The sequence below is a fragment of the Porites lutea genome, chromosome 1 (genome assembly GCF_958299795.1).
Source record: "Porites lutea chromosome 1, jaPorLute2.1, whole genome shotgun sequence".
Lineage (NCBI taxonomy): Eukaryota > Metazoa > Cnidaria > Anthozoa > Scleractinia > Poritidae > Porites > Porites lutea.
Window position 1 is genome coordinate 24282958 of NC_133201.1, and position 10840 is coordinate 24293797.

Genomic DNA, 10840 nt, shown 5'->3' on the forward strand with positions numbered 1-10840 from the left:
ATGAAAGGCCTTTTTTTAATTTGTGTTTTTACAATTAAAACTTTTATTACCTTAACTCTTGAGGTATAAACCTTTTATATACTGCGATATATATATTTTTTAATTAACGGCCCCTAAAGGCTCCTACCATACACAACGACGCTTGCAAAGCCTTCACTGGAGCCCGCTGAATTATTACCATAACAGCGGTATGTTCCTGCATGTTTCAGTTTCGCCTCACTGACTTTTAAGGTCCCCTTGTCCCTCACGATGCCGTTTGGGAAACTACCATTGAGTTTTGACCACGTGATTGCAAGTGATGGCTTAACAATGCAAAAGATGTTAAAGGAGGATCCTTGATTGACGGAGATCTTGGAGGGAGTCACGTCGATTAGAGGAGGCACTGGTTAAAAAAAGAAAGAAAAAAGGAACGGGTCGGGTTGTTTATCACTTAAATGTAGACATAGGTCGGTTCACTATTTGCGAGTTTTAAGGTAAAAAAATCCAGAATTCTGCCCCGGTGAGAAGACATAGGGCGCGATCCATTCAACCAAAATTTCCGGAAATTTGGGTCCAAAACTCAATGGATCGGTTCGGTCCAACCGGAAAAGTTTCGAATAAACGGGTCCACCTTTTGAGGTGGACCACTTTTCCCGGTCGAACCGGTTGGAATTTTGGTTGAATGGATCGCGCCCACAATAAAAGGGGTTCGAGGCTTGGTATGACAACTTAAAACAAATCACTATATTTTGTCTCCTTGATCCTTCAGTTGTTGCCTTAAAGTTAATGTAAAAGCAGGAATCTATTTCACAAACTCGTTCCATTCCCAAAACAGGCCTCGAAAGCTTGAAACTTGTCTCAAAGATTAATCAAGTTTGGGCAAGAAGGGAAACACAAATTTCAGTCTGGAATATTCAACCACATGGCTACCTTTTTAAATTTGTCTTTTCTCCTAAAAGTTCCTAAAGGTGGTGTTCCAATTTTTCATTGTTTTCGAAACCTTTGGAAAATGTTAAAGAACCTCGAGTTCAAAAAACAGCGTTACTTGGAATCGTTGATTGTAATAATTACGTTGAAAAGATATAATGGGAGAGGTGTATAACAGGGTAGTAGCAGTCTAAGCTCTTTTATCTTTTGACGGACATACGATATGCCTCAAGCGGATAGCTTCACTTACGGCCACCTTAACAAATCTTCCCATTAGGAACTTCACTACAAAAGCATGATTTGTTACCGACCAGCTCCCAATGAAATTACGTTTTTGCTTGCCGATGGTGTCTGCCTAAGGGAAATTTTACTGTATTTGACAGTTTGTAGTACAGAAACAGGTAAGACATGTGCCATTTCTTATTTAAAAAGGGCTTTTTTGAAAAATCGTATAGTTTGAACAGTTACCAAGTAAAAGTGAGGGAAAGTCCCTTAGTTATTAATCAAAGCGCTTCTTCACATTAAAGCATATGAAGAAGGAACCATTTTTATGGAAGGCTCAGAAACAGGATGCCTTATTGGTCAAAGTGGTACATAAAGAAATCGCCTTTACACCTCCAGTTGGCGGCATTGTTGAACTTCGCCAGGATAAAATGTGTAACTCAATTATATGCCTCTACGAAATGATACACGATCAATGGTAATTGACGTTAAAATTTGTTTTACGTTGAAATTTGTGGGAGAGGTATCTTACTGTTGAGCTACAAGAAATAAAACCTTTGAAACCTTTGAATGTCTCTAACTTGGATTCTAAATGTGATTTTTCTCAGTAATAAATTTTGATTAGCCTGGATTCGAGAAACTTTATCCTCTCTTTTCTTGGGTTCAATTTTTTTCCTTAATCGTACCTATCACTTCCAACTTGACACTTAAACTGTCCTGCCCTTCACTATTAACTGCTTTACAGGAGTACGTCCCAGCATCTTCTGCACCGACAGACGGGATCATCAGTATTCCATCTCTATCAAGGGCGTCATTGGGTAAATTAGAACCCAGTCTTTCCCGGACAATGGTCGGAGCTGGTAAGCCGGATGCATTGCACCGAAACTCCACGTCTTCTCCTTCGATGACAGTTCGTAAAACAGAATTTGAGAGGATCTCTGGTGGTTCTAGTGGAACAGTTACTAGAGGGAATCACAATAACCTCAGGTCATAAATCGTCAATGGAGAAAAACAAAACATAAATTTACTTCAACTTTTCTATCACTCATTAGTTTTGTTCTAAGCTGAATAAGTGTGAAAAAGTTTCCACACATACGCCACATGCTTAAAATATCATGTCATACAATCCTCTTTGTGAACAAGTTTGGCCTAAAATTAAAGCTTCCTTTAATTAAAGCAAGGATAATACCAAAAGTTCCGCTAAATTAATGTAAAATGACCGACATCCTGACACAGCTTAGCATGAAAAAACTGCCGACATCTCGCCACGCCACCAATGGTTTTCCTGGAAATGACGTCTGATGAACGAGTGAAGAAATTTTATACTAATGACGTTTTACTACTCTGACCTGGGTAGTGATTTTGGTTGGCACTTTCCAGATCTGGGTAGTGAAACATCATTAGTATGAAACTTCTGCGCTCGTTCCTTAGACGTATTCTCCGTTGATGGCGTCTCGAAATGTCAGCTGTTTTGTCAGGCTAGACACAGACACTCCTCGACAATAAGGAATCTTTAATGTCAACATTGGATGATAAGATTAACAAAAATGCGGAAACACTGGTTGCAATTTCGCAAGAAAACCTAAGAAAAACGAATAAAACCTTGTTATTCTATGATAACCAGTTCCAGGTTCATGATATGGTGGAAAGCAAAAGAGGAAATGATTTGTTTACGATCGTTTACTTTTGGAATGTCTGAGAAGGACATTTAACGAGTCCTTAATTTCTCAGTACCTTGCTGCCATTACACTGCATAAGGAATATACCTGTTAACTGCACACTTTCCTGAGTCAATCCTACAATATTCTCTGCCTGGCAGGTAAAGTTCCCCTGGTCTTCCGGTCTGACATTTTCAATAACCAACTTCAACACCCCACGATTGGTTTCCCTTATTTGCAGATTAGACCGAGGATGCCCTTCAATAATCCATTGGACTACTGGAGGAGGGCTCCCTGCAGCTGTACATTCCAGCGTGACCGAGCTTCCACCTGTCACGGAGACTGGACTGGAAGGGTTTACTATCAAGTGGGGTTCACCTGCGTAACAATTAAGCAAACCATACCGAAATTGTGCAGTCACTACCTTCAAGATGCCATAAAATAAGCTTTATCATTGGCACATGAATACAGGTTTCAAAAAGGAAGAAACGAGATACTTTCTTGATGAAAAGTCTCGCCATTTCAGCACTGGTCAAGATATTCGTTGTTTGTCCCCTTAAAACTCTTAATTATAAGTATTGTTTCAATTTCTCCTTGGGTAATGTAGACATTGCTTACTCGTGCTGTTGTAAGTGAAGTAAAGATAAGGATCTGGCTAAAAACGACAACTGGCCATTACTTTCCTCGAGAAGTTTGTCTTCAGGAATTCATAGTAATAAAAGACGGACAAGAAAAAGTGACTTAAAGAAACGAACACACAAGAAGAGTTTTGGATGTTTTGGGTGGTGGTTCTTGAAAAGGGTTGTCAGAAACAAGATAGGTATTTGTAGAGTAGTTGCCCTTGCCTTGTGTTAGATTAAAATTTACCTTGAACAATAAGCAAAGCCGCTGCTTCAGTTGACCCCAGGATATTTGTCGCCTTACAAATATATGTGCCTCCACTGTCACCGGACGCGCGAGAGATCACTAAGACGCCGTTGTCACTGCTGTTCAGCGGTTTATTTTGCTCCCTTTCCCAGACCACCGATGGAGGCGGGTTGCCCGCCTTCACTACGCATCTGAATGTTACACTCTCTCCACCTGTGACTGTCAGCTTTCTCGCTGGTATGATTTCTATTTTTGGCATCACCTTTACTAACAGATGAAAGTAAAAAGAGTGATTTCAGAGTTAACTGTTAGGACAGCTAAGATTAGTTTAAGGTGGGTGATTTTTCAGCCCTGAGGCTGGTAACCATATGCATATCAGGGCTTCTCGTACCCTCGTACACTTCATCGCTTCTCATCCGAGCGGGGCTAAAAATGAGCCTGTAATGATTCAGTGGGGGGTAGAGGCGGTCAGGCTGCTGGGCTGATAATTAAGCATAGCACAGCTGCAAATATTAGGTCTTTTTTAGGTATTTCATTCAGAACGGTGGAAAAAGGACACACCGGTATTACCCACCAGAACATCATTCTAGTCAGAAAAACCAGAAACGTTCTCAGGCAAATGACATGCTGAGTTAAGGTAACTTCGTCATTATAACAAAGTTTTCCACACAACTTTTCCACAAAAATATCAGCATGAAGATATCATAGCGCCTGTATTAATAACCAAGCCACATAAATTTTCTTGTCCTCTAGTGGGCAATTCCATCTACCGTCCGATGCCCTTTTGTTATATCCAGCTCTAACTTGGCAAAGCAACTTACAAACTTCAACAATAACCTGTATTACAACTGGTCTCACTACGAACTTACCTATCAACTGAACAGTTTCCTGGGTCTTCCCTACGATGTTTTGAGCCTGACAGGTGTAATTGCCCTCATCTTCTAGACCCACGGTCTCAATTACCAGTTTTGAGACACCACGGCCACGTTCCCCCAGCTGAAGGCTGGAGTGAGATTTAAGCTGAGTTTCCCACTGAACATCTGGGGTGGGTTTTCCCTCTGCTACACATTCTAGAGAGACAAAGCTGCCAGCTTTAACTGATACGGGACTGGAAGGGCTCACTATTATCTTTGGCTCACCTGTGTATTAAAGAAATGTGCTTTATTGCATTGGCGCAGAAACTTGGGCTATGGCCCATGAAAGCATAAGCCAGAAGTAGCGTTATGCACTGCTTTCTACATTGTGTTTTTACTTCTGTACTTGAGACACTAGCCTTTGAACGCTTAGCCACATCAATTCATCATAACTGAGACTGAAAGTTGCTACCAAGGGCGCCTTTAATTAGATTAAGAGTGTGTCCATGAGAAAACCAGGCAGAACCAGGCAGGGGGTGATAATGCTCAAATCACCGATTTCGCTCAAACTTGGCACAAATGTTAGGTATCAGGAGTTAGCTTATGTGACAGAATGTCAGGTCAAAATATTGAATTCCCCGGGAGATCCGGGCTCCCCCTGTAAAAATCGCCATTTTGCCCGTTTATGCATAATTAATTAGCTAACTTTACGATGCCAGTGCAACAAACAGAAAAGCCACCTGGAACTTAAATGCACTGAGAGATAATCTGACATCATAAGACTTTAAGCACAATAAACTGTTTAAAGTCGCCGATTCGATTTCCCCCCTCTTAGCCCCCTTAAGTTGGGTCATCATTTCCAAGTTTTGAGTAGACGTAAAATTAGGGTATTTTATTCCCAAATATCTCTAATGTGCAACCGCTTATCTTTATAACTTTTGCACGAGTAGTTAAAGCCATCACTTAAGTTGAGAAAAAGATCATAAAAAGTTTGGGCAATTCACTTTCTTCCATGTGTTGACATAAACTGTTCATGTGACTGAACGACTTTTGCATATTTCATCAAAATTCAGGCCCTCACAATATTCGTGTGTTTGCCTTTGAATGAGGAGAAATCGAACAAAAAAAACCAATCAGACAATGATTTAGCATTAATAAGGGTAAAATCGTAAAAAAAAGGTTGTGCAAGAAGCGCTAACGATGATTTTTGATAGCTATATACGCGATCTTTTCAAGTAAAAACAACATACAAAGATTTAATTCACAGTTCTACTTACTTTAACAATTTCGCCCTAAAAACAATATAAACGATCAATCAAATCCATATACGTATCTCTTAGATGTCTCAACTGCTAGTTTGTGCCCGCTTTGATTTGTTCTTCATGCCACCTTCGATGTCCAGTTCAGCGTAGTTCAGCGTCGTGATCTCGCTGTACGACTAAAATTCCTTAGCCATCAGTTTACTCACCAAAATCTAAATCAAGTTGTTTTAGGACAAAACAATACGAAAGGTAGAAAGCCGATTCTTAACCCATTGAAAGAATTATTTCTGCCACTGTTGTAGCTCAAAAATGTTGCAAACGTCCGACATCTTTGACATTAAATGGAGCCCGCAATTTTTAGCAGCGGTTGCCACCATACGGAAATATCGTATCGGGAGTCAGGAGCCAGGAGCCAGGAGCCAGAGTTCAGTGAACAAAATGACTTTCCGACATTCTCTGAGATTATTTTATTGTTATTGTATGCTGATAAATAATTTAGAATTCCAAATCTATTGGCAACTTTATTCAGACCATGATTATAAATGATCCCATGTCTTCTCAAACTCGGAGATAGAAGTCGCTTTGTCTTCGTGTTTTGGAAAGAACTATTTTTTTCTATTTTAGTTGCACGTGAAATAGCAGCGAAGTGAAGCCGGATGTTGGTGCAGACCAGTTCAAAGAGACAAATAAAGCGTGAGACACGTCCAGATTGGCTTGCGACAAGAATTCCATTTTTTTTTCATACTGGAGTCCCTTCTCCCCGGGGGAGTGTCCAAATTGCGTACAAATGCCCTACCCTGCTGGCACCAGATTTGACTGTCATAAACATCTCGCACGGTCTTTTGGGGGTCTTATAAAGCCTAACTGTGGCACTAATGTTCCCAAGTAGAATTCAAAATACACCACACTTTCACATTGAGTTAGATATTTTTCTCAAAAAACCGCTTCCATATGTTTAACACCCTTCCCACATTCCCTCCGAGAGATAGTTCAACTGTACTTCGATTTCAAATTTCTCACCCTGCCCACGTAAGGTCAATTTTCTCGTCCTAGACATCGATCTCGGAAGGGCCTTTTTGTGTACTCTTGGGCACCAAAACCAGTTTAGTGCCCAGCAGTGTGCCGTGCTGAGGCAGGCAGATGTTGAATTATGGACAGACACAACAATTAAGTTACCGACATTTGATGTTCCGGTCCGTGCGTGGTCGGAAGAAACCCAGTAAATAATGCCCATGGGGTTGCCCAAGGAAAATTTGGGTTTTACGAGAGTCCAACTGCAGGAGGTCTTTAACGAGGAAAAGTGCGGACACATCTACTTTTTGCAGTGAATGTACTAGATGCAATTTTTAAGTTACAATATACTATAGATAAACCTAATTTGTTTCTAAAGTTCCTCTTATACTCCGAGTAGCTTAGGACATACAGGGAACGCAGAGATCAGACCATTGCATCATGGAAAATTCTCAATCAGATTGTCATCGTAAAAAGTGGTCGCGGTCGCTTACTGGATGTGGATGTGTTCGTTTACAGGAGGTTCCAACTACAAGCGCTTTGACTTGATAATATATTTGGTGTGTTGAATAAGTGACCGCTTATTGTGAAGTGGTCACTTAAGTTGGGTGGTCGCACGTAGGTTCGACTGTGCCTCGTTAAGCGAAAATTTGTTAAAATGTAAGAGAAATCCTAAAATTGTAATACAGTGGAAGCTCTCGTACGAGGGCGCCCTCGGGACGAGAAAAAGGTGTCCTTAACTGGATCTGGCCGCTTACAAGAATGAATCTCATATGCAACATAGTTATGCAAGTGGAATTCAGCCACTTTAAAAGTGGTGTAAAGGTTAGATGGCCGCTTACGGAAGCTCCTCCAAGCTACAAATTAACACTGGTAATAGCAAAAAACCGTTTTTTAGTGCATGGTTACGCTGATGTTCTTGCCTTGTTGAAATTTAGGTAAAAGCATACAAGTCAGTTTGTATTTTCATGTGTAACCGGATGAGTATGTGAAAAAACGGTAACTCTGAAACGGATATATAAGAATGATTCATAACAGTGACAAAAAGCCATATGACTGTGGACATAATGTGAAAAAAAAAAAAAAAACATTCAGGGGCGGATAAGATTTTTTTCGAGTGTCTGCTTAGGAGAGCTTTAAATCAAAGCTAACATCTAATTCGCCGGTAAACCCTTTAAGTGTCCGCGGCCGCCTACGGGAATGTAAAAATCCAGAGTTTGTGTGGGAGTTGAAACGGGATTTTGTGATGGCGGTCGTAAGTAGAGCTATTCGCTATATACGAGAGTGTCCGTCAAGAGAACTTAATCTACTGTATGAATCCGCAAATGACAGCTTAAATGAGAAGTGAATATAGTGTATTAGTCTGTGTTCAAGAAACTGTTCTTTTACACCTTCCTTATAGCCAAATATTATATTATTTGGCCTTATATTTTTGTAGTCAATAATATACCCAGATACAGTTACCAACCTGTATAGTTGTAAGACTACGAGGATTAAAATACAACTAAGTAAGTAATTATACCCAGTGGCAAGTCATTAATTGTCTGAAAATTGCACGGCACTGTCTGACTACAAAAAGGGCTATTATGGACCCTTATTATTATGGTAATTAATGTCAACATCGAATAAACTCAAAATTTCAAGTAACACGACTTTCACAACCTATTTTCAACAAACCAGTTATAACAGGATATTGGCGCGTACAAACAATAGATAGCGTATTCCGCATTCCGGAGTCCGGTAGTCCGGCGTCACAGATTCTATCTTTTTGGCAGAGTCTAAAGTCAAAGATGGAGGGTGTTCGAGCAGGTGGTTGTTTTCTGTAGATATAGACGGATTGTCAGTGATCCTTCTTGTCCTTTGAGAATGATTTTGTTCTTTCTGACTACAACTTATTTCAAAGACTTCGAATGTTCGGTGAAAAGCCGACACATTTAATTCTGCAATGTTTCAAGATGTTTCGATTTCATTACCTCGTCACGAAGTAACGCCACAAAGGACCAGACGAAACTGGAGCAGCAAATCTGGACTAAAGCACCTGAGAGACGTGTATGTACCATTTATTCACTATCTTTTATCCTTGTTGGGTCTTGTTTCACCCACAAGTTGGACCGATCGAAGTTTTGAACTAACTCTTTTGCTCCTTGTGTTTACTCAAGCGTTCCATAAAATATCCATCCAAACGTCCATAAAACCATGCCTCAGGTGACACGTTCTAACAAGTCCGCTATTAGTATCGATAATGACACATCTGATTTGTGACTTCTCGCCAACTTTGTGCTATTTTTGTTTAAAAAAACGAATGTTACGTTTCTTCCAATTTTGGTCAAATGACAAATAAGCGTCAAGTCAGATGTACATAATACGTCATTATTGATAAACTATGAGATTGCCCAAATATTTTATGATTGATTTGATAACCTTAAAGATGTCTTTCAAAGAATATGTGAGAATTAAGTACATAGGTTGTTGCTCATGGGAGATGTTAGCCACTAAAATACCTTAAATTTAGGGTTTGGTCAAAACAGTGAGAAGATGTCCTTACTTTAGGCTAAATAATAGGAAGAGATCGAATTAGACAGTAAAAATAAATTACTGAGCATTAAGTTTGATAAACATAGAAGATGATAAAGTTGATTAGATTTGAAGTTGTCTTTTCTTCTTGTTGAACAGCCAAACCAAAGTCAGCTAATTAATTATGCAAAAATGAGTAGATTTTGTCGTTTTTAGGGGGGGTCCCTGTAAATCCCAGGAAATTCAATATTGCGACCTTATTTTTTGTCGAGGTTAATATCTCACCACACCCATCAATTGTGCCAAGTTTGAGCGAAATCCGTGATTTGAGCATTATCACCTCCTGCCTGGTTCTCTCATGGACACACTCTTAAATGATTAATAGAATTGATAAGATTGTTTGCAGTCCCCCGTTTACAGTAAGATCGTCCTGGAAGAACCGGCTTACCATGACGGGCGGTCATTGGCGGTAAACGTTACGGAAGAAGGCGCGAGACCCTTTAGTGAATCTTGCCGAGCTGGTCGCTAGTTACGGTAAACACTCTATCTTACAGACAATTAGGGTATTGTATGGTCTATAAATGAATAAATAAACAAATGCATAACTTTATTAATTTTTCATTTGAGAGGTCTAAACTCTAATGACAAAATGATGTGCTTTCAGAAAGCATTGACGTTATATCTTAAAAATTCCCTATTTCGTGACGTACATTTTATAACGCGTTGCCAGATAATTGTACCTTGAACAATAAGATAGGCGACTGCCTCAGTGGACCCCAGAATATTCGTCGCTCTACAGATATACTTTCCTTGACTGACACCACTGGCAGCAGCTATCACTAACACGCCATCACTACTGCTGTTCAGCGGTTTATTTCCTTCTCGTTCCCAGGTCACAGTCGGGGTTGGATTACCCGCAATTACCGCACACGTTAGATTCACAGTATCTCCACCGCTCACTGTCAGGTTTGGTGCTGGCCTGATTTCTATTCTTGGCATATCCTTTACTGAAGATTCAAGATTTTGTTGTTATATAATTATTATTGTTACTATTATTACTCGTAAAACTTTTAATTACTTAACTAGTGGCAATTGCAGATTTTAGACACGGTTTGAGGTTAGGGTATCTTTGGTTTGAGAGTGATGGGAAATTTCACACAGAGAAAATTCGATGATGCATTCGATGATACTTAGGTCAACAAACTGATGAGAATTCACTCATCAAAGGACTTCGCGCTTTGGTATCAGAAGATACTGAGAATAAAATGCAATGGCATGTAAAGCGAAAAACACAACGCCATTTTCTTTCTTCGGAATCTCCAAACTCAAGGTGACAAGCAGTTGACATTTGGGTAAAAGTGGAACCAAAATAATTACCATGGCGTGTGAAGTCATTTTAACGCTGTATCCTATATTGTTTCGTCGTCCTGGCAAATCACAACAACAAAGAGGGCGACTAAGTTAAGTGGAAACGACGTAAACCGACGTAAATTGCTTGCGTTTGCTAAGGCTTTGAGGATTTAGTGAAATCGTTTTATTTCCTAAA

At 39.8% G+C, this 10840-nt stretch overlaps 2 protein-coding genes across 2 annotated transcripts in view; one reads left to right on the top strand and one right to left on the bottom strand.

Annotated features, from left to right (window-relative positions):
- The window catches only part of LOC140926712 (uncharacterized), a 737711-nt gene that overhangs the window by 110564 nt on the left and 616307 nt on the right, over positions 1-10840 (top strand). The window lies entirely within an intron of this gene.
- Positions 114-10840, bottom strand: part of LOC140951786 (hemicentin-2-like) — an 11225-nt gene continuing 498 nt past the window's right edge. Inside the window, exons 2-7 of the mRNA XM_073401138.1 lie at positions 10035-10301; positions 4523-4792; positions 3654-3920; positions 2895-3164; positions 1815-2090; positions 114-382 (exon numbers count right to left, since the gene is read on the bottom strand). Of these exons, the coding sequence (XP_073257239.1) occupies positions 114-382; positions 1815-2090; positions 2895-3164; positions 3654-3920; positions 4523-4792; positions 10035-10301 (1619 nt within the window). The remainder of the gene's footprint in view (positions 383-1814; positions 2091-2894; positions 3165-3653; positions 3921-4522; positions 4793-10034; positions 10302-10840) is intronic.